The sequence below is a fragment of the Suncus etruscus genome, chromosome 1, assembly GCF_024139225.1.
Source record: "Suncus etruscus isolate mSunEtr1 chromosome 1, mSunEtr1.pri.cur, whole genome shotgun sequence".
Taxonomy (NCBI): domain Eukaryota; kingdom Metazoa; phylum Chordata; class Mammalia; order Eulipotyphla; family Soricidae; genus Suncus; species Suncus etruscus.
In genome coordinates, this window is record NC_064848.1 from 166,313,658 (window position 1) to 166,337,026 (window position 23,369).

General features: G+C 42.6%; 1 protein-coding gene and 1 pseudogene across 1 annotated transcript in view; one reads left to right on the plus strand and one right to left on the minus strand.

The window, feature by feature from the left end:
- Positions 1 to 609: 609 nt before the first annotated feature.
- The window catches only part of NUFIP2 (nuclear FMR1 interacting protein 2), a 33,054-nt gene continuing 10,294 nt past the window's right edge, over positions 610 to 23,369 (minus strand). Inside the window, exons 3-4 of the mRNA XM_049771552.1 lie at positions 11,320 to 11,352; positions 610 to 3,642 (exon numbers count right to left, since the gene is read on the minus strand). Coding sequence (XP_049627509.1) covers positions 3,590 to 3,642; positions 11,320 to 11,352 — 86 coding nt within the window. The 3' untranslated portion in view covers positions 610 to 3,589. The remainder of the gene's footprint in view (positions 3,643 to 11,319; positions 11,353 to 23,369) is intronic.
- Positions 7,532 to 7,632, plus strand: LOC126027741 (uncharacterized; annotated as a pseudogene).

Sequence of the window (23,369 nt, forward strand, 5' to 3'; positions counted from 1 at the left end):
AGGAAAGGTTATGCACTTAATTTCAGTTCAGCAAAGTGGGAGCTGAATTAAGAGAAAGATAAATACACCCTGTCTTTTGTGGGGAAAGAGAATTATTCAAGACATCTACAAGTGGCATGTGATACAGAAACCTACAATCAAGACAGATTTCAAAAAGAAAAAAGCTTCACCCATAATTAGTATCTTCATAGGTATTAAAAAAATAGGTCATAATTTTATTCTTAGTGCCATTTTTCAAATACTACCATTTTAAGGATTAAACCACCTGACTTTATTCTGTGTAATGAAAACAAATGGCACAAAATAAATTAAGTTCACTCTCTGAATACTAATGTCTTACACACGTTCATTTACTAATTTGTAATATTTCCCTCTTCCCCTCACACACACATAAGCACTCAACAAATACACACGGACACACCTTTTCAGTCTTTACAATGGAGGGATGTTAAAAATACCCTCTAGACTGTATTTGGTTTATGCTACAGTACTAATACTCTGAGCTGAAGAAAAATTCTTTATACCAAACACATTGTTATTTAAATGTGCTAAATTAATCACAGCTGAAGTATGTTTAGAAGCTTACACAAAATAATCAGAAAACAGATCAACTCTTAAGATTCGTTTTTAATAAGTGCTCTGTAAGGAATTGTGTGAGGACCTAAGGAGAAAGATTTCAACAAGTAGAGAATTAAGTGTAACCAAACAGCACAAAGGAGACTTTTCCCAAAGTCCTGCTTGTATGTAGGCAATTAAGTCCAATAACCCAATGCCCAAAAAATACTGACCGTTAATATGATGGGGCTCCAGAAGGTTAAGAGACATTCCTAATTATAACATACCTCTATGTTACCAAATTAAGAAAATTTCAGTGGAGAAATCAAAGTGAAATGTTGCATTGTTTCATTTCTTAGAAGTGACTCTCAAAAACCTTTGGACAAACAGAGAAGAAATACATTCTCTTTTTGGCTTCTCTAAACATGGAGGCCTGAGGAATATGGAGAGAAGTAAGAAAGCAATGGTAGCTTTCTAAAGATATATATTTTTTAAAATAAAAAGCCCAATGATAGTGGTGGTGTGGTAGTGGTCTAACTTTCTTTCCTCTTCAATTATTTGTTCAACCTCTGTATATCACAAACCCAGAAAGTTTCTTGTGAGTTGTGAGACAGAAGAGCTTTAAAATTCCAGGCAAGCAAAATGAACATTTTTAAAAAGGAGGGGTCAGAATGGGGGTGGGGTGGGGGTAAAATCTGGCCCTAAGGCGACAAGTGGTTACACAAGGCAATCGAACACACAAGCAGAACTTTAAAACCTATAAAACAAACTGGAGCCTTTTTTTCCCTTTAATCAACCTTATATCTTTTTTTAAAACTTTTTGAAAATTTTTATTAAAAAAAAAAAACACAAAACACAGACTTTTTTCACTTCAGTATGTGGTATGCTGCATTTTCCAGTTTGTTCAATGCTTTAAAGCTCAAGGATGCCTCTGCTTTCAATTGTACATGGGCCTGAAGCATCCTAGCTTTTGGCAAGCAGGCAGGAGGGAGACTCAACAAAAATCAAAATAGGAACAAGGCAGACTAAATGCAGGGCACATCTGTAAACATATTATACATTTGAAAATTACAATATCAGTAAAAGTGATACAGTTTACAGGTGAAATAAAACTATCTGGAACTGGCCTACCACAAGTTTCTGAACCTGGACTGATACAATAAGTTATTTTATATATATATTATGTATAAAAAAAGTTTTGTTTACATCAAGTGGAATTGGCAATCCATGCTTATACTTTTAAAATCTAAGCAGGGCAGAAATCCAAACTATAAAGATATTTTCTCTATTCTAAATTGAATCCAATAGCTTCCTTTCACAAACCACTTGTTAAAAGCCTCAAATAACAAAACAAGAAAACTCATCCATACTACAGTCACTCAAAACTGGACATTTCTTAAGCAAAGGAGTAGAGCAAAAATAGTTACTTTCTCCCCAAATACCTAGGGGAGCAAGCCTACTTTTATTAGAAGTCTACACCTCTCTACATAAATGCCCTGCTATTTTAACCTGTATTTGACATACATGGATATACTAATTTCTGTGTGTGATGTGATGCTATGTCAGGCCAGAGAACTTGTTTTTATGCCACTAACATCACCTAATCTTATATTGGACCCTTAGTTCTGCACACACAAAAAAAATTTTAGCATGCTATATACAAGCTGCAGTGCAACAGGATGGCAATGTGATGATAAGACAGGGCTAATAATGCTCTTCTTTGCCCAAAAGAAAATTTCCAGAATTTCACATTATTTTCCTTTAAAACCCCATTTTGCTCTAGTAATAAAATATATTTATTAAGATATAATTAGAAGCTAATTAAGCTCAGAAGTATAGCTTGCATGAAAACACCTTCTACAGGCAGGGTTTATGATCTCACTGGCTAAAAACATAAAAGCTTTATATTTTTCATGAACTTCTTCATATTTCTGAAAAATTAAAGAATCTACAGAAAGGTATATGCTTCTCTTTCAATTTTTGATGAAAAACAAGGAAAACAGCACATTTAGTGTTAGTGACAGAGCAACTCTGGAGCACCTACAATTGAAAAGATGAATGTTTTTGCTCCCACTTACACAATTACATTAAAATATGGGCGCAATTATTTTTCCATATTGAATGCCTAGAGTCAATTGCTTGTTCTGTAACTTTTCTTTAAATAACCATGGATTCTTCGCTTGTTCTACATCCAATACGCAACCGAAGCCAAATACTGTACCACCAATTATCCCAGAACTGTAGAACTTCAATTCCCTTCCCTATCTCCACCCCACCAAAACCAAAAAATATAACTAAACAAAAATCCCAACAGCAGCAACAGAAAGAAAAAGAAAGAAATGAAGGAAAAGAAATAGAAAAAAAAATTCCCCCAATACCCCACAGAGGCTGCTTCTGGCAAGACATGCAAATCATATCCGCTTAAAAAATAGAAAAAGAAAACCCTGCAAACTTCAAGGCATTTATCCAGCATTCTTGCAAGGTTCAAAGTAAAACCAGAAGATCAAAGGAAGAATGGGGGAGAGGGGAAATGTTGAATCGTTTTGGGTTCTCAGTGATTAGTGTATCACTTTAGTCACAGACAAGATTCAGAGATCTTTTAAGTGGATTTGCCTTTCCAGTGGGTCATTGTTGCCCAAGTTGATGACAGCAGGAACTTTAGAACCACGCTTAAGTCTGTATTCATTAATCACTTGCATTCACACTTAAAAATAAAACTAACAAAAAAAAAAAAAAAAAAAAAAAAAAAGGAAAAAAAAAACTATTCAGTACCGGAGATTAAATAACCTTGTGTAGTCTCTTGAAATAAATTTGATTCCTTAAGAAGTCTAATTACTTTCAGTTGCCTTTTTTTTAAATAACTATATATATATATATGTATATGTATATATATATATTTGTATATATTATCCTGTGATTCTACTTATGGTTCCTCTGCTGCGTTGAAGATCTAGGAGCATAAAAGCCTTGTGTCCCCCATGAACGGTGGTGGCTCTAATGCTGCAGAAAGGTTACAAATAGGCAATCTGGTCCTTCATTGATCTGGACTATCCATGGCTTCATTGTATGTGATTATCCTTTCGGGATCTGCAGGGAAGGTAAAAAAAAAAGACACACACGAATATATAAAATTTACAATCTCAAAATACCCAACCAAATCTCAAACAATCACTGAACAGTCTCTTTTTTTTTAAATGGAAAAAGTTTGAAGGCAATTTCCTTTTTTTATATTAGCATATGTGGCTTCTCCACTTTCTCAACTCAATCAACATTCTAAAAGAATTCCAAGCAAAATAGTTCTCTAGTGACTGTTTCAACTACAGACTTGAGGGTTGAGTCCAGGTAAAAGATTTTTTTTCATGTGAATTACATTTGAAAATTAGCAAAGAGGAGCTGGAGAGAGTTTGCATTTGACTTTGCATGTGGTTGACCAGGAATATAATCCCCAACAATCCATATGGTACACTCCAAGCACCACTATAAATGATTCTTGAGTGCAGAGTCAGGAATGATCTGTGAATATTGTCAGACCAGGCCTTAAACCAAAAGAAAGCCAGAAAAGAGAAAAAAGGTCTCAATTGTTAAAACTTTATTTAAGTTTTTGAGCCATATTGGCTCTGCTCTCAGGGGCTTATGTGGGGTGCTGGGAATGTAACCAGAGTAGGTTGTATGCAAGGCAAGGACCCCACATGTTATACTATTGCTCAGGACCACAGTCAAGATTTTCTTTTTCTTTTTTTTTTTTTGGTTTTTAGCCACACCCGGTGACTCTTGTTGGTTAACTCCTGGCTATGCGCTCAGAAATTGCTCCTGGCTTGGGGGACCATATGGGATGCCGGGATCGAACTTCGGTCCGTCCTAGGTCTGTACGTGTAAGGCAAACACTCTACCGCTGTGCCACCGCTCTGGCCCCTCCCAGTTAAGATTTTCATATTAAAAAAACAACTAGATTTGTTGTTATTTTGGGCCACATCTAGTGGTGCTCAGCTCTGCCTTCAGGGTTCATTGCCGGCTAGATACAGGGTCCATTTGGGGTGACAGGGATCAAACTCAGGTTAGTTACAAGCAAAGCAAACAAATATTCTACTCATTATTATTGCTTAGGCTCAACAATTGGATTTATTTTGGTGTTGGGTGCTATAGTGTGCATATGAGGAAAGAATAGTATTTGCCTTGCATACAAATCCTGGTTAAAGCTCCAGAATCACATGCTTAGGTGTTTCTAAGTACCACCCAAGGTCAATCTGGGCAGAGAGAGTTAGGAATAGACTGTTTTTGTTTTGGGGTCACACCCAGCATCGCTCAGAGGTTCCTCCTGGCTCTATGCTCAGAAATTGCTCTTCGCAGGCTGGGGGACCATATGGGATGCCAGGATTTGAACCACCATCCTTCTGCATGCAAGGCAAATACCCTACCTCCATGCTATGTCTCCAGCCCCAAGGAATACTCTGGACACTACCAGATATGGCTAAAAAAATGAACCATAGTCATTTCCTGGACCAGGAGATACTTCAAATAATTATATAGAGTATATGACTATTGTGCACAATGTCTGATCCTTAGTACTACATGTCCCCAAGTATCATCAAGGTGACTGGCGGCTGGCGTAGTTATCTCAGGAAATCAGGTCCTAGACTCATCAGCACCTCAAAGCACTGGAAGATGTGCCCCCTCTCTGGGGGCCAGAGAGGGGGGTTAAGGCCCTTGCTTTGTATATGGCCAATATTGAACAGAACACAGGTATCAAATAGCTCCTGGGCCCCAAGTACTGCCAGGATGACCTGAGGACTGCATGGTGTGGCCCACACACAAAAATGCTCCCGTCGCAGGTATTTTTTTCCTGTAAGCCAGTTTGGACTTTACAGATATATTCAACGGGCCAGAAAGATAACATGGAGGCAGGGCATTTGCCTTGCAAGCAGAAGGATGGTGGTTCAAATCCCAGCACCCCATATGGCCCTCCAGAGCCTGCCAGGAGCAATTACTGAGTGTAAAGTCAAGAGTAACCCTTGAGTGCTGCCGGGTGTGACCCAAAAACCAAATAAATAAATATATATACATTCAACAGGAGCTGGAGAGATAGCATGGAGGTAGGGTGTTTGCCTTGCATGCAGAAGGACAGTGGTTTGAATCCTGGTATCCCATATGGTCCCCTGAGGCTGCCAGGAGCGACTTCTGAGCTTAGAGCCAGGAGTAACCCCTGAGCGCTGTCGGTGTGACCCAAAAACCAAAACTAAAACATTAACAACCTCCCCAAATATATATATATATATATATATATATATATATATATATATATATATATATATATTAAATAGCATCTAGACAAGAATTTAAGATAAAGTTAGTTTAACTAAACTACTAGTTTAATCCCAATCATGACTTATTTCTTCATTCTTCCTATTATTCACAGAAATAGCAATAAACTATAAATTAACTGAGTTCAAAATTATAGCATAACGGGCAAAGAAACTTCAGTTCCTATTAGTTGCCTAGATGATCTTTTGTTTTAATTTGGAGCCACATCCGTTGATGCTCAGGGGTTACTCATGGCTATGCTCTCAGAAATGGCTCCTGGCTTGGGGGAACCATATGGGATGCCGGGGGATCGAACCACGGTCCATCCTAGGCTAGCGCTTGCAAGGCAGACTAGCGCCACTGCTCCGGCCTCTGATTAGATGATCTTATTACATACTATTTCTATCCATCATAAGAACTTTTAAAAATATATACATGGGGAGCCGGAGTGGTGGCGCAAGTAGTTAGGCCATTTGCCTTGCATGTGCTAACCTAGGACAGACCGTGGTTCGATCCCCGGGCATCCCATAAGATCCCCCCAAGCCAGGAGCAATTTCTGAGTGCATAGCCAGGAGTAACCCCTGAGCGTCACTAGGTGTGGCCCCAAAAAGCAAAAGCAAAAAAACAAAAAAAAAACAATATATGGGAGCCTAAGCAATAGCACAGCAACAGGGCATTTGCCTTGCATGCGGCTAACCCAGGATGGACCTGGGTTCGATCTATATGGGCATCCCAGGCGGTCTCCCAAACCAGGAGCAATTTCTGAGCACAGAGCCAGGAGTAACCTGAATCATTGGGTATGACTCAAAATCCAAAAAAAGAAAAAAGTATACATGTTTACGGGCCACATGATAGTATAGTGGGCAGGTGCTTGCTTTGCACTCAGCTAATATGGGGCATCCCATATGGTCTCCTGAGCAGCACCAAGTAGTAATTCTCAAGTGCAGAAGTTAACAATAACTGAGATGTATCACCGGGTGTGGCCTCAAAACAAGTATTTTAAAACATGTGTTAAATAAAATAGCAAATAGGAGGGCAGGAGGGATACAGCAAATTAGTTAAGGAACTTGTCATACATGTGGCTAATTTGTTCTTTCCCTGGCACTGCATATGACCACCTGACTACCAAGCCAGGGATAATCCTGAAAAATTCCAGGAGTGGATTAAATTATAAAAAAAAAAAATAACAACTGGGGGCTAGGAGAGATAGCACAGCGACGTTTGCCTTGCAAGCAGCCGATCCAGGACCAATGGTGGTTGGTTCGAATCCCAGTGTCCCATATGGTCCCCTGTGCCTGCCAGGAGCTATTTCTGAGCAGACAGCCAGGAGTAACCCCTGAGCACCACTGGGTGTGGCCCAAAAGCCCAAAAACAAAAACAAAAACAAACAAAAAAAATAACAACTGGGGCCAGAGTTCAGAGGCTAAACAAACACTTTTCATTCAAGAGACTCAAATTCAATCCCTTACACTGCAGGGTATGGTTCCCAAACAAAAAACTATAACCAAAAACCGATGGTTTTTTCTTACAACTGTAAGAGTACATGCAAGACTAAATTAGACAATATATGCCTGTCTCTCCTCCCAATAGCACTAGGTGCTGACCCTTGCTGCACCAGTCAAGCCTCAGCACTAAACCACTTGATCCATACTAAGGGATCAAAAATCCATTGGTGTGTTCGCTTCAGCAGCAAATATACTAAAATTGGAACAATACAGAGAAGATTATCATGGACCCTGCGCAAGGATGACATGCAAATTCGAAGCATTCCATATTATTTAAGAAAAAGAAAGAGACGGGGCCGGGCGGTGGCGCTGGAGGTAAGGTACCTGCCTTGCCTGCGCTAGCCTAGGACGGACCGCGGTTCGATCCCCCGGCGTCCCATATGGTCCCCCCAAGAAGCCAGGAGCAACTTCTGAGCGCATAGCCAGGAGTAACCCCTGAGCGTCACAGGGTGTGGCCCAAAAACCAAAAAAAAAAAAAAAAAAAAGAAAAAGAAAGAGGGTCCGGGAAGGTGGCGCTAGAGGTAAGGTGTCTGCCTTGCAAGCGCTAGCGTAGGACGGACCATGGTTTGATCCCCCGGCGTCCCATATGGTCCCCCCAAGCCAGGGGCGATTTCTGAGCTCATAGCCAGGAGTAACCCCTGAGCGTCAAATGGGTGTGCCCCCCCAAAAAAAAACCAAAAAAAAAAAAAGAAAAGAAAAAGAAAGAAAAAAAATCTATTGGTTAGTGGATATGATGTGGAGTGGAGTAAGTGGACTAAGTAAGTAAAAAGTGAGGTACTTGGGCCCGGGGAGATAGCACAGCGGTGTTTGCCTTGCAAGCAGCCGATTCAGGACCAAAGGTGGTTGGTTCGAATCCCGGTGTCCCATATGGTCTCCCGTGCCTGCCAGGAGCTATTTCTGAGCAGACAGCCAGGAGTAACCCCTGAGCATTGCCGGGTGTGGCCCAAAAAACAAAAAAACAAAAAAAAAGAAAAAAACAAAAAAACAAAAAAAAAAAGTGAGGTACTTGGGGCCGGGCGGTGGCGCTAAAGGTAAGGTGTCTGCCTTGCCAGCGCTAGCCTAGGACGGACCGCGGTTCAATCCCCCGGTGTCCCATATGGTCCCCCAAGCCAGGAGCGACTTCTGAAGCACATAGCCAGGAGTAACCCCTGAGCGTCAAATGGGTGTGGCCCAAAAACCAAAAAAAAAAAAAAAAAAAAAAAAAAAAGTGAGGTACTTGTTTTACGTATGTATTCAATCCCTTGACCCTAAATAAACAACAGCAACAATTTGTTGTTTGTTTCTTCTGGGCCACAGTTGGCAGTGCCCTGGGCTTACTCCTGGTGGGGGCTTGGTCGACCATATATGGGGTGCTAGGAATCAAACCTTGTTAGCTGGGGCCAGAGCGGTGGCGCAAGTGGTAGGGCATTTGCCTTGTACATACTAACCTAGGATGGACTGCGGCTCAATCCCCTGGAGTCCCATATGGTCCCCCCACAAGCCAGGAGTAATTTCTGAGCACATAGCCAGGAGTAAACCCTGAGCAAACAGGTATGGAGCCCCCCCCCCAAAAAAAAAACCAAACCAAACAAACAATCCTTGTTGGCTGCATGCAAATGCACTACTCACTAGCCCTATAAAGAATTCTGAACAACAATGTAAAAATTGCTTAAAAACGGGCCAGAAGAAATCGCTCCTGGTAGGCTAGGGAGACCATACAGAATGCCAGGAATTGAACCAAGGTCTGACCTGGGTTGGCCTCGTGCAAAGCAATCACCCTGCAGCTGTGCCCTCAACTAAAAACTTTTCTGTTACATCAAGTTCTAAAATATGAAGAATTAAAACTCACCTCAACCTAAGACTACTCCAATTAGATCCAAAGATAATTTAATGCCCTTTCCAAGACTCCAAAGATCATGCACTAAAAAACATAATGAGGGGCCGGGCGGTGGCGCTGGAGGTAAGGTGTCTGCCTTGCCTGCGCTAGCCTAGGACGGACCGTGGTTCGATCCCCCGGCGTCCCATATGGTCCCCCAAGCAGGAGCGACTTCTGAGCGCATAGCCAGGAGTAACCCCTGAGCGTCACCGGGTGTGGCCCAAAAACCAAAAAAAAAAAAAAAAAAAAACCATAATGAAAATACTGCTCTTTCTTTAGTCATTTTGTAATAAAACAGGTAGGTCTTTTACAGTTTGTTTCTCAGTAAGAATTCAAATATAATTGAAGGGATAGTTTTATCGTTTGGGAACTATACCTGGCAATGCCCAGGGCTTACTCCTGAGTGGCTTGATGGACTATTTAGTGTTGGGAATTGAGCCTCGGTCAACCATCTGTAAGGCAAGCAGCCTACCCACTAAGTATCACTCCAGCTCCAGTCCCTAAATAATAATTTATTGCTGACAAGGTAATTCATTTTTAGACAACTATGCTAGATAAAATGCATATAGTTCCCAAAGAGGTGGGAGCAATGTTGGGAATGACAAGGAAAATTACATTCTAGTCTTGGTACCTTCTAGCTTATTAATCTTTGTACCTCAGTGGTTTATTTTGGGGGGGGGGGTGCTATATCTAGTAAGCTCAAGACTTACTCCTGGGCTTTATGTTCAGGGATCACTTCTGACAGTGTTGGGGAACATATGGAGCACCAAAATCAAATCTAGGTTGGTCACATGCAAGACAAACACCCTACCTGCTGTTACTATAAGTTCCAGCTCCTCAATGTACTGACTATAATTTAAAGTCAGAAAAGAATTTCTTTCTTTTTTTTTTTTTTTGGTTGGTTTTTGGGCCACACCCAGAGAGGCTCAGGGGTTACTCCTGGCTGCGCTCAGAAGTCGCTCCTGGCTTCTGGGACCATATGGGACGCCGGGGGATCAAACCGCGGTCTGTCCAAGGCTAGCGCAGGCAAGGCAGGCACCTTACCTCTAACGCCAACGCCCTGCCTCAAGAATTTCTAACACCCATCTAAAATTCACTTATACTGATTACAAAGTATTGAAAATAAGGCAAAAACAAAAAACATAATATTTACATGACAACCTAACAATAGTTACATTATCCAGAAACAAATGGAAATAATTTTCCCCTAAAAAACAGCCAATAGACTAGACCATAACTTAAAAAATAAAGTATTCCACATCTATTGTAACCTTGTGATGGCACTTACAACACTTTGTAATTAAGGTTTCTATTTGTAAATTACAAAACAGCTTTAATACTGATTTTATGAACTAAGAATTTCAATTCTGGGCCCGGAGAGATAGCACAGAGGTGTTTGCCTTGCAAGCAGCCGATCCAGGACCAAAGGTGGTTGGTTCAAATCCCGGTGTCCCATATGGTCCCCCGTGCCTGCCAGGAGCTATTTCTGAGCAGACAGCCAGGAGTAACCCCTGAGCGCAGCCGGGTATGACCCAAAAACCAAAAAAAAAAAAAAAGAATTTCAATTCTTAGGCATGTTTGCCACAAATATAGATTACAAGTTTATTTCCAGGGCCAGAGACATAGTACACCGGGTAGGGTGTTTGCCTTATACACAGATTCAACTCTCAACACCTCATTTGGTTCAAGACTACCAGGAGTGATTCCTGACTGCAGAACCAAGAATAACAGCTGAGCACTTCTGGGGCTCAAAAAAATGACAAAAGTTGGTTTCATGTAGTCAACTCTGGTTTGATCTTTTGCATCACATATGGTCCCTGGAGTACTAAATGCCATGAGTACAGAGCCAGGATACAGTTGGGTGTGGCTCCCAAACAAAAAATAAATAATTAAAGGTTGGTTTCATTCATATTGTTAACAACAACAAAAATAAATTATATTTTTTCCCCTTAGTGTTACTCTAGCATTAGAATTCCTGGTATGGATGCTAGTGTATTTTGATTAGTTAACAAATGACTTAAAATACAGTTTATTTAATCTGCAGGTTATAACATGGTATTTTCATCCCAAAATGTATTAATACTAATATAGCATGACATTTCTTACCTTGCTTCTGCAAATTCCAAACAGATTCCATTTCTGCAAAGAAAAAAAGGGAAAGAATTATTCTATACACTAAATTTTGAACAGAAAAGTTTTGAATTATTAAGTACTAAAATAGCGCATTCTAATTTACACTTAATTCTGAAAACATATACTGTAAAGACATTTGTTAAAAATAAAACTGTCAAAAGGTAATTCTGCCTTCCCAAATAGCAAACATAGCAGAAGTATTTATCATAAAATGATTCTTAACTGTTCATTGTTACACACTATTTGTGGCAACATCATTCCTCAAAATATGCAGAGTTTACTACCTCTGATGCTTAACAAAATTAAAAAAACAGGGCAGGAGTGGGTCGGAGCGGTGGCACAAGCCGTAGGGTATTTGCCTTGCATGCAGCTAATTTAGGACGATCAAGGTTCAATCCCCTGGCATCCATATGGTCCTCCAAGCCAGGAGCAATTTCTTTTTTTTTTTTTTTTTTGGTTTTTGGGCCACACCCATTTGATGCTCAGGGGTTACTCCTGGCTATGCACTCAGAAATCGCCCCTGGCTTGGGGGGACCACATGGGACGACAGGGGATAGAAACGCGGTCCGTCCTACAGTAGCGCTTGCAAGGCAGACACCTTACCTCTAGCGCCACCTTCCTGGCCATGCCAGGAGCAATTTCTGAGCACAAAGCCAGGAGTAACCTCTGAGTGTCACCAGGTGTGGCCCCAAAAAACCAAACAAACTGGGCAGGAGTGGTAGTACAGTGGATTAAGGCACTTGCCTTGCATGTGGCTAACCTAGGACGGACCTTGGTTCAATCCCCCAGCATCCCATATGGTCCCCCCAAGCCAGGGGCAATTTCTGAGCGCATAGCCAGGAGTAACCCCTGAGCGTCAAACAGGTGTGACCCAAAAACCAAAGGAAAAAAAAAAAGAGAGGGGGAGGGAGGGAGGAGAGAAAGAGAGATCAAATATTTGGAGACACAGTGGTACATGGAAACGACATTTGGCTTGGTGCCTGTAAGTGCTGATGATCAAATTCATGCCTTCTTGTCTTCTATGCTCAGCTGACCAATCTTGCCCATAAATTACTAGTCCAGGGTAAGGTCCCCTAAATTCAAATAGGAGTGATATGCAATTCCTGACTAAATACATAGCCAGGAGAAAGTTTTTATTTCTATTTCTATTTTATTTTTTGTTTTTGGGCCACGCCAAGTGACACTCAGGGGCTACACTCCTGGCCATGCCCTCAGAAATCACTCCTGGCTTGGGGGAACACTTGGGATGCCGGGGGAGAACCAGGGGATCGAACTGCGGTCCGTCCTAGGTTAGCGCGTGCAAGGTAGACGCCCTACCACCCATGCCACAGCTCCAGCCCCCAGGAGAAAGTTTTGTGTTGGATGTGGCCCCCAAACAAAATACTGCTGTATCAAACAATTATCAGGACTAGATATTTGTGGGCCAGAGTGATTGTATGGTGGGGAGGGCACTTGCCTTCCAAGTGGTTGGTCTGGTTCAATTCCTGGAACCCTGAGCACCACCAACTCTTAAATACAGAGCTAAGAGGCACACTCAGCCCAAGAGTCTGGGGCGGAGGACTAGATATTCAAAGCACAAGCTAATTATTAAAAACAACATCCCACCACTCAAGCAATTTCCCCCAAGGATGATACACTGGTGGTCATTTGATCAAGTTTTGACACTGGGAAAAATGCTCATTCGGATTCTGTAACATCCAATTATTCTATGTATAGGCAGAAGAGCCGTACACAGCAGTACTCAAGGATGTACATTATGGAGGGCTTGGGCTACCATAATGTAAGGTGTTAGGAATTAAACCTAGGTGGGCCCAATGAAGGCAAATTTCTTTCTTTTTATTTTTTTGGTTTTTTTTGGCCACACCCATTTGATGCTCAGGGGTTACTCCTGGCTATGTGCTCAGAAATCGCCCCTGGCTTGGGGGGACCATATGGGACGCCGGGGGATCGAACCGTGGTCCGATCCGTTCCTTGGCTAGCGCTTGCAAGGCAGACACCTTACCTCTAGCGCTACCTCACCGGCTCCTCAAGGCAAATTTCTAACTATATGTATTATTACTCTGGCCTTCAAGGCTATAAGTTTACAACTAAAGTATATTTCCAACATTCTAGCACTCCAATCTAATTTGTAATTCTATTAGTTCCCGGCAAAAATAGTTAAAAGAAAAAAAAAACAACCATTAGAATTATCTTATAATTTTCTAGACCTCAGGATGGCTTGACTTATTTTTTTCAGTTTTTGGGTCACACCCAGCAGCATTCAGGGATTACTCCTCGTGATATATGGAGAACCATATAGGATCCTGGACAGTTCTGTACAAATTAAGTGTTCTATACTATAGCTCTGGCTCAAATGACTTTAAAAATTAAAAAAAAAAAGGGCCCGGAGAGATAGCACAGCGGCGTTTGCCTTGCAAGCAGCCAATCCAGGACCTAAGGTGGTTGGTTCGAACCCCGGTGTCCCATATGGTCCCCTGTGCCTGCCAGGAGCTATTTCTGAGCAGACAGCCAGGAGTAATCCCTGAGCACTGCTGGGTGTGGCCCAAAAATAAAAAATTAAAAAAAAAATTTAAAAAAAAATAATTTTTTTTTGAACCAAACTCAGTAATGCTCAGGTTTTACTCCTGGCTCTGCTCTCATGGATTACGCTTGGTGATGCTTGGAGGACCAATGGGATACCAGGGATAGAACCTGGGTAGGACAGGAACAAGGCAATTGCTCTACCTGTTGTATAGAACACTTTGGCTTAATTTTAAAGTCCAAAGATAAATTCATCCTTTGTTTGACTACAAAAAAATAATTCTGGGGCCAGCGAGGTGGCACTAGAGGTAAGGTGGTTACCTTGCAAGTGCTAGCCAAGGAACGACCATGGTTTGATTCCCCCGGTATCCCATATGGTCCCCCACAAGCCAGGGGAAATTTCTGAGCACTTAGCCAGGAATAACCCCTGAGCATCAAACAGGTGTGGCCCGAAAAAAATAACCAAATAAATAAATAATTCCGGGGCCAGAGAGATTGCATGGAGGTAGCGCATTTGCCTTGCATGCAGAAGGATGGTCCGAATCCCGGCATCTGTATGGTCCCCCAAGTCTGCCAGGACTGAGCCAGGAGGAACTCCTGAGCGCTGCTGGGTGTGACCCAAAAACAAAAACAAAAATCCAACATAATTTTGTATCACATCCTACTTTATACAGGGGTCATTACTAGTGGAAATCTGTGGGCAGTACATGGTAATGTTGCTGCAGACTGAACCAGGATCAACTGCATGCAAGACAAACACCGCACCATCTACTATACCTCTCCTCTCCTACCTCAGAACCAACATTTAAAAAAAAAGTTCAGGGCCAGAGCATGGAGGTAAGGCATTTGCCTTGCATGCAGAAGGACGGTGGTTGGAATCCTGGCATCCCATATGGTCCCCCAGGCTTGCCAGGAGCAATTTCTGAGCATAGAACCAGGAGTAACCTCTGAGCGCTGCCAGGTGCGACCACCCCCAAAACAAAAACGAAAGTTTTAATAAAAGCAAAGAAATCTTTTCATATGGGATGCTGGGATTCAAACCATTGTCCAACCTGGATCAGCTGCGTGCAAGGCAAACGCCCTACTATTGTGCTCTCTCCAGCCCCTAAAGTACAGAAATCTTAGGACCAGAGCAGTAACACTGCAGATAGGGCAAGAGGGCGGAACCAGGAGTAAGCTCTGAACACCAAATGTGGTTCCAAAATCACTCCCAAAGGGCAAAGAAATCTCACTTGACAGATTCCTGCATTTTATAGTTGTGTGCCCCCCCCAAAAAAAGTACTTACTTCTCAATTTAGCATTATTTACCTATTACAAACTTCAATCTGCCCACTTTTCTGGGGTAGATAGGGTATAGTTTAAAATCATAGTAGAGGGGATGAAGTCATAGAACAACAAGTAGGGAGGGCACTTGCCTTGTGCATGGCCCAATAGCCAAACATGGTTCCCTGAGAAGATCCAGTAGATAAGATGTGAATGTCTTACACAGGCAATGTAGAGTTCAACCCCCAGCACTATGTGAAGACCATGCCCATAGCACTTCTAGGCACAAGCACCATTGGACACCAGGCCCCTTGAACAATGCTTGGAAGCCTCCTGACAAGTCACAATAGCAATCCAACTACTTTAAAAGCCAAACCTCAATGTTACTCATGGGCTACCCTAGTTTCGAGCCAAGAAACTAGGGTATTATAAAGTGCCGAGCTGATAAATAATTCCAATTCCCTTTCCTGTTATTTAGTAGCAACTTCATTTCCTTGATTAGAATTTAAGTTTCTCATGAAACTCAAAGTTCAAAAAGAGAAATACTTTACATGATTATATGACATTTAAGTTCTACCCTCAACTAGGTTTCAAGTTACAATTAAGTCATATTATGAGGGTTGGAGCTTAGTACAACGTGTGATGTGCTCATCTTGCACACAGCAGACTTTGGTTCAATCCCCAGCATCCCATAGTCTCCCAAGCCCACTGGGACTGGCCCCCAAACAAAACAAAAAATCAAACCGTGAGGTCCAAAGCAACAGCAAAGCAGGTAATTCACTTACAGTGCAAGAGACCAACCTGGGTTTGATCCCAAACTGCACATATTATCCCCTTGAGCCTTGCAAGGAGTGAACCCTGAGCAGAGCCAGAAGTCTTGAGCACCACTGGTGTGCCCCCCCACCCCAAATCAAAGCAAGGGGGTAAAGTGAGAGCACAGCAAAGGGGACCCTTGCCTTGCACACAGCCAGCCCAGGTTCCTCTATTCCTTACACTCTCATGATCCCTCAAGCATGCTAGGGGTGATCCCCAAATGTGGAGCCTAGAATAAACAGCATCACTGAGTGTGACCTTCCAAACCCTCCCCCTCAAAGCTAAACTATGGAATAAGTAAACAAATGAAGGAACACACAACTTTACCAAAGATAAAGACCCAAGTGATACTATACAGCACAACTGGGTATGGCCCAAAGACAACCAACAACAAAAACAACTTGGAAAAAAAAGAAAGAGGCTAAACAAATGAACTCTAATAAAGTTACAAAGGCACTGTAATCTCCACACAAAAAATATTTTTTGGTGGAGGAAAGGGGGGGTCCACAGTAGGTAATGGCTCAGGGGTTACTCCAGGTTGTGCAATCAAGAATTACTCCTGGGGGGGGAGTGGTGGTGCAGCGGTAGGGCATTTGCCTTGTAGGCAGCTGACCTAGGACAGACACTGATTGGATCCCCTGACATTCCAAACAGTCCCCCAAGCCAGGAGGGATTTCTGAGTGCATAGCCAGGAGTACCTCCGGAGTGTCAACTGGTGTGGCCCAAAAAACAAATATAAAGAATCACTCCTGGGCCAGAGAATAGCACAGAGATAGGGAGTTTGCCTTGCACACAGCTGATTCAGGACAGATTGTGGTTTGAATCCAGGCATCCCGTATGATCCCAGAGTATGCCAGGGGCTATTTCTGAGCAGAGTCAGGAGTGACCCGAGTGCTACAAGTTCTCCTAGTTATTTTTGGGGGTGGGAAGCTGTGCAGTGACCAAACACAGGGTAATACATATATAATATATAAACTATCACTGATCCACATCTAGGACATTTCTTTTTTCTTTTTTTTTTTGGTTTTTGGGCCACACCCGGTAACGCTCAGGGGTTACTCCTGGCTATGCGCTCAGAAGTTGCTCCTGGCTTGGGGGACCATATGGGACACCGGGGATCGAACCACTTGGTCCGTCCAAGGCTAGCGCAGGCAAGGCAGGCACCTTACCTTTAGCGCCACCGCCCGGCCCCTAGGACATTTCTTTTAAGACAAATCAAAGTGGGCTAGAGCAATAACATAGTGCATAGATTGCACAACAAGTTCAATTCCAGGCACTACATACAGCCAATTTATTGATCCCTGAGCAGAAGCCAGGAGCACTGCTTGGTGTGGCCCTACAAACTGGCATCACCTAAGAGATCTCTTTCAATTTTTTGCCTCTTGTGTTGCCAACCCAGAGGACCTACCTTACCTTAAATACAGATACCACTACAAAAAAAAGACTAATGTCTTATTTTGGGCCAGAAACTGACCCAGATGAACTGAACCACCACCTCCCTGGCCCAGCCTAAATTCTCTTGTCCCTATCCCTTTTATGGCAATGCCATAATTGAAACCAAAGCTTCTTAGATACAAGTACACTATCACCAAGTCACAAACCCAAATTCCTAATAAAAAAAAATTCAGATTTTCAAATATCATTTGGGGGGAGTGTGTGTCATACCTGGCAGCGCTCAGGGGTTACTCCTGGCTCTCTGCTCAGAAATCACTCCTGGGGGGCCGGAGAGATAGCATGGAGGTAAGGCGTTTGCCTTTCATACAGGAGGTCATGGTTCGAATCCCCGCGTCCCATATGGTCCCCCATGCTTGCCAGGAGCAATTTCTGAGCCTGGAGCCAGGAATAACCCCTGAGCACTGCTGGGTGTGACCCAAAAACCAAAAAAAAAAAAAAAAAAAAAAAAGAAATCACTCCTGGCAGGCACAGGGGACCACATGGGATGCCGAGATTTGAACCACAAGTGTCTTACCTCCATGCTATCTCTTCGGGCCCAAAGTTTTTCTTTGTTTTTGTTTTTGGGGTCACACCCGGCAGCACTCAGGGGTTACTCCTGGCTCTTTGCTCAGAAATTGCCCCTGGCAGGCTCGGGGTACCATATGGGATGCCGGGATTTGAACCATCGACCATCTGCATGCAAGGCAAATGCTTTACCTCCATGCTATCTCTCTGGCCCCAAATATCAAGTAATTTAAAACAACAATGGGAGGGAGAATTGGGCCACACTCAGCAGTACTCAGGGTGCTCCTTGACTCAGTAGGTCAAAATACATTTGGTGGGCATTCAAAGAATTGGGCTTGGGCCCGGAGAGATAGCACAGCGGCGTTTGCCTTGCAAGCAGCCGACCCAGGACCAAAGGTGGTTGGTTCGAATCCCGGTGTCCCATATGGTCCCCCTTGCTTGCCAGGAGCTATTTCTGAGCAGACAGCCAGGAGTAACCCCTGAGCAATGCTGGGTGTGACCCAAAAACAAAACAAAAAAAAAAAAAAAAAAGAATTGGGCTTAAATTGAGACGAATATTTTCTGCTATTATTCTATGGGAGAAAACAATCTGTTACAAGTTTTGTTTTGGGAACAAAACTGTGTGCTTAGGACTTACTCCTGGCTCTGTACTTAAGAAATCACTCCCGGTAGGCTTAGGAACCACTTGAAGTACCACGGATAGAATCCATGTCAGTTTTATGCAAAGGAGTACCTTACCAGCTCTTCAATCTCTCTGACCCAAACTGATACCAGTTTAATCGGAACAATATTCAACTACTAGTTAACACAAATGATCAAAATTCATATTCGGCTCATCTATAAAGTGTTTGTTTCACTTAGGTCTGAATATGAGAAATCTACCCTCTATTACATAGTAAAACTACTTTGTTAAAAGGGGCCGGTGAGATAGCATGGAGGTAAGGTGTTTGCCTTTCATGCAGGTCATCAGTTCGAATCCTGGCATCCCATATGGTCCCCTGAGCCTGCCAGGAGCGATTTCTAAGCATGGAGCCGAGAGTAACCCTGAGCAATGCCAGGTGTGATCCAAAATAAATAAATAAATATAAAAAAAATAAAAAGGTGGAGCTGGAGAGAGAGCACAGCAGTTAAGTCATTTGTCTTAGACACAGAAGGACGGTGGTTTGAATCCTGACATCCAATATGGTCCACCGAGCTTGCCAGGAGCAATTTCTGAGCGTGGAGCCAGGAGTAACCCCTAAGTGCTGCCTGGTGTGACCCAAAAACCAAAAAAAAGGCTTCCAGTTCTCTGTAATAAAAATCATAAACAGGACTGAAGAGATACCATGGAAGGAGGGCATTGGCCTTACATGCAGAAGGATGGTGGTAGTTCGAATCCAGCATCCAATATGGTCCCCCGAAACTGCCAAGAGCGATTTCTGAGCATAGAGCCAGGAGTAACACCTGAGTGCTGCCGGTTGTGACCCACCCACCCCCCACAAATCATAAACAAATTCACCTAATGAAACTTGTCCCAGAATGTGTTCTGGATTACTCTGAGAAGATGCAGCAACCTGAAAGATTCTCTCAGGTTCATACAAAGACCACTAGTAGGAAATATTTATAGAATTTTCCAAATAACAGTATCTGAAAGGCCAAAAGGAACGGGAACAACCAAAACACTCAATTCCATTGACAGAATTTCAGTTATAAGACCTGTCATTTCTATAAACACATCCAGCTTTTAAATTTTGCTTATTTACTTCCAAAGAACATCACCGAAGAAAAGCAATTAACAGCAAATCTGCCAGGATTCTATGATTTCAAATCCTATCTTCTTTTTTTTTTTTGGTTTTTGGGCCACACCCGGCAGTGCTCAGGGGTTACTCCTGGCTGTCTGCTCAGAAATAGCTCCTGGCAGGCACGGGGGACCATATGGGACACCGGGATTCGCACCAACCACCCTTGGTCCTGGATCGGCTGCTTGCAAGGCAAACGCCACTGTGCTATCTCTCCAGGCCCTGCTATCTCTCCGGGCCCCAAATCCTATCTTCTAAGGCACATCTACAGTCACATCTGGCAATAAGGGGCTCAGTTTTGTGCTCTCCCTAATCCTTTCATTTTTTTTTTTTTTTGGTTTTTGGGACACACCTGGCGGTGCTCAGGGGTTACTCCTGGCAGGCAACGGGGGACCATATGGGACACCAGGATTCAAACCAACCACCTTTGGTCCTGGATCGGCTGCTTGCAAGGCAAACGCCACTGTGTTATCTCTCTGGGCCCTCCTTTCATTTCTTAAAGGTAAAATAAAGTGGAGAGCATCTTCCAATTTGCAGATAAATTAGCATGTATGAGACAAAAATTGTTCTAGAACTACCACTTCTCCAAAATCTGATATGCTATCTTTTCCAGACAACTGCATCATTGCCTAAAACATACTATTGTTAAAAAATGTCTCTACACAGGATGGGATGCTTGCCTTGAACACAACTGTCAGGTTGTCTGATCCCTGGCATTCCATATTATCCCATGAGTCTACTAGGAATTAATTCCTAAGTAGAGTCAGGAGTAACTCCCTGAACACCACTAGGTATTGCTAAATAATAAAACAAAACCCAAAGGTGGGGGGTATGTGTGCTTAGCATATAAAGTAGGGAATGTTGGGCCCGGAGAGCTAGCACAGCGGCGTTTGCCTTGCAAACGGCTGATCCAGGACCAAAGGTGGTTAGTTCGAATCCCGGTGTCCCATATGGTCCCCCATGCCTGCCAGGAGCTATTTCTGAGCAGACAGCCAGGAGTAACCCCTGAGCAATGCCGGGTGTGACCCAAAAACCAAAATAAATAAATAAATAAATAAATAAAATAAAGTAGGGAATGAGCCGGAGAAATATGGAAGTAGGGCATTTGCCTTGCATGCAGAAGGACAGTGGTTCAAATTCCGGCATCCCGTATGGCCCCCCAAGCCTGCCAGGAGCAATATCTAAGTGTAGAACCAGGGGTAACCGTAACCCCTAAGCACCGTCAGATGTGACCAAAACCCAAAAAACAAAGTAGGAAATGGATTATTAGAAGTATGACAGGAAAGGATAGGAAAACTGTACTACAACGCATGAGGTTTATGAGTATATTAAACCTCATTATGTGCCTCAAGGATTTACGTTACTGTGTTTATCCAGCAAAATTTCCTTACGAAATAAAAGAATATATTCTAAGAGAACTGAAGTTTCTAGGATGAAATCTGAAAGTTATCTGGCTCACTATTAAAATGGGTTTTGGGATAATGTAAAGTAAGACTCCTAAAAACTGATCTCTACAATGCCAACTGTACTTGCCATTATAGTTTGTGTTATTTTCTAGTTTTCAGTCAAAACCCATTATTTTAGGAGAGTAAAAGTTTTGACATGGAGCCAGGAGTTCCCCTGAGTACTGCCGAGTGTGACCCAAAAACCACAAAAAAAAAAAAAAAAAAAAAAAAAAGCTTTGACATTCCACATTAATGGACTTCTCAAAAGCATGAAAATTTATTTAAATTAAATTAGAACAATTGGGGCCGGAGAGATAGCATGGAGGTAAAACGTTTGCCTTGTATGCAGAAGGTTTGTGGTTCGAATCCTGGCATCCCATATGGTCCCACGAACCTGCCAGGAGAGATTTCTGAGCACAGAGCCAGGAGTAACTCTTGAGTGCTGCCGGGTGTGACCCAAAAACCAAAAATAAATAAATAAATTAGAACTATTGGGGCTGGAGCAGTGGCGCAAGCAGTAGGTCATTTGCCTCGCACGTGCTAACCTATAATGGACCAAGGTTCCATCCCCCAGCGTCCCATATGGTCCCCAAGCCAGGGGTGATTTCTGAGCGCCACTGGTGTGTCCAAACCTCCGCCCAAAATTAGAACTATCAAGGGAACTCACTAATACAGATAGAAAAGGCAGAAAAAAATAAGGGGGGGGGGTCCTAGAGTTAGTTTGTAGAGCAGGACTGCCTTGCATTCAGCCAACCTAGGTTGAATCCCCAACACCAGCACCTCATATGATCCTCCAATTCTGGCTAGGAAATACCTGAACAGAGCCAAGAGTAAGTCCACATATAGCCAGATATGGTCCCCAAACCAAATAAAACAGAAATAAATCAGAAAAGCAACACAGTAGCACATTCAAATTTTTTAAATTCAGGAGAGTATACATAAAATTTTATAATATATGCTTTGAGATAGTGATCACTCCAAGGAACACTACAATATGCTTTGTACTGGGGGAGGATACACTCCTAGCAATGTTCAGGGTTCACTCTTGACAATACTTGGGGGACCATATTGGGATACTGGTTATCAAGCCTGGATTGGCCACAAGCAAGGCAAACACTACCAGATAAACTATTTCTCTGACCCATACTTTACATTCCTGAAGCTTGTATTAATCAGCACCACCTTCTCCAGGCCCCCACCTCACCTCTAGCACCAATAGTAATAGTCATGGTGGTACCAAGAACAGCTGTAAGGCCACTATTAAAACACACATAAGCGGAGCCAGAGAGATAGCATGGAAGTAAGGCGTTTGCCTTTCATGCAGAAGGACAGTGGTTCAAATCCCGGCATCCCACATGGTCCCCTGTGCCTGCCAGGGGCGATTTCTGAGCATAGAGCCAGGAGTAACCTCTGAGTGCTGCCGGGTGTGATTCAAAAACCAAAACCAAAAAACAAAACAAAACAAAAAAAACAACAACAAGAAACAAACAAACAAAAAAAGCCACACACACACATAACCAAGCAGAGCACAATAGCCAAAAGATGGCAACCACCCAATGGATGAAGTAGCTATCATACAAGAACAGGATATAGTTCAGTGGCCTGAGCACAGTGCCAGAAACCCTGGAACCCTGTCAGGTACAGCCCAAAAGGCTGACCCCCAGCAAAAAACAAAACCTGTGGTATAATGGAGTTAAAGAGTAAGCTCAACAGGCTAAACATATTCTCTGCATACTGGATAAGGTCTGGTGTGTTTGATCCTGGGTTTGTTAAAATAGTAGCTGTGATGAGGCTATTGATACTACAGTCAGTAGGGCATTTGCATTGCACATGGCAAATCTGGGTTCGATACTCAGCAACCCATATGGTTCCCTTGCACTGCCTGGAGTAAGCCCTGTGTACTCCCACATACACAAATCAGTAGATATTGTATATACACAATGGTATAAGATGAAACTTTGCAGTTAACTGCAACTTAAATGCAACTGGATAAATATAATCATTTATATGAAATTAACTGTCAGATCAAATGTAAGGACAAACATTTATCTGTGGTACCTTAGGGATAATAAACAAGGAAACAGTATCAAATGATGACAAACTTGACCTGATTGTGTTAGCAACGTAAAGGAGGAACGTAGGGAAAAAGGGCAGATAGAAGTAAAGAAAGTGGTGGAAGGGGCTGAGGAAATAGCACGGCGGTAGCGCATTTGTCTTGCACACAGCTAACCTAGGACAGACTGTG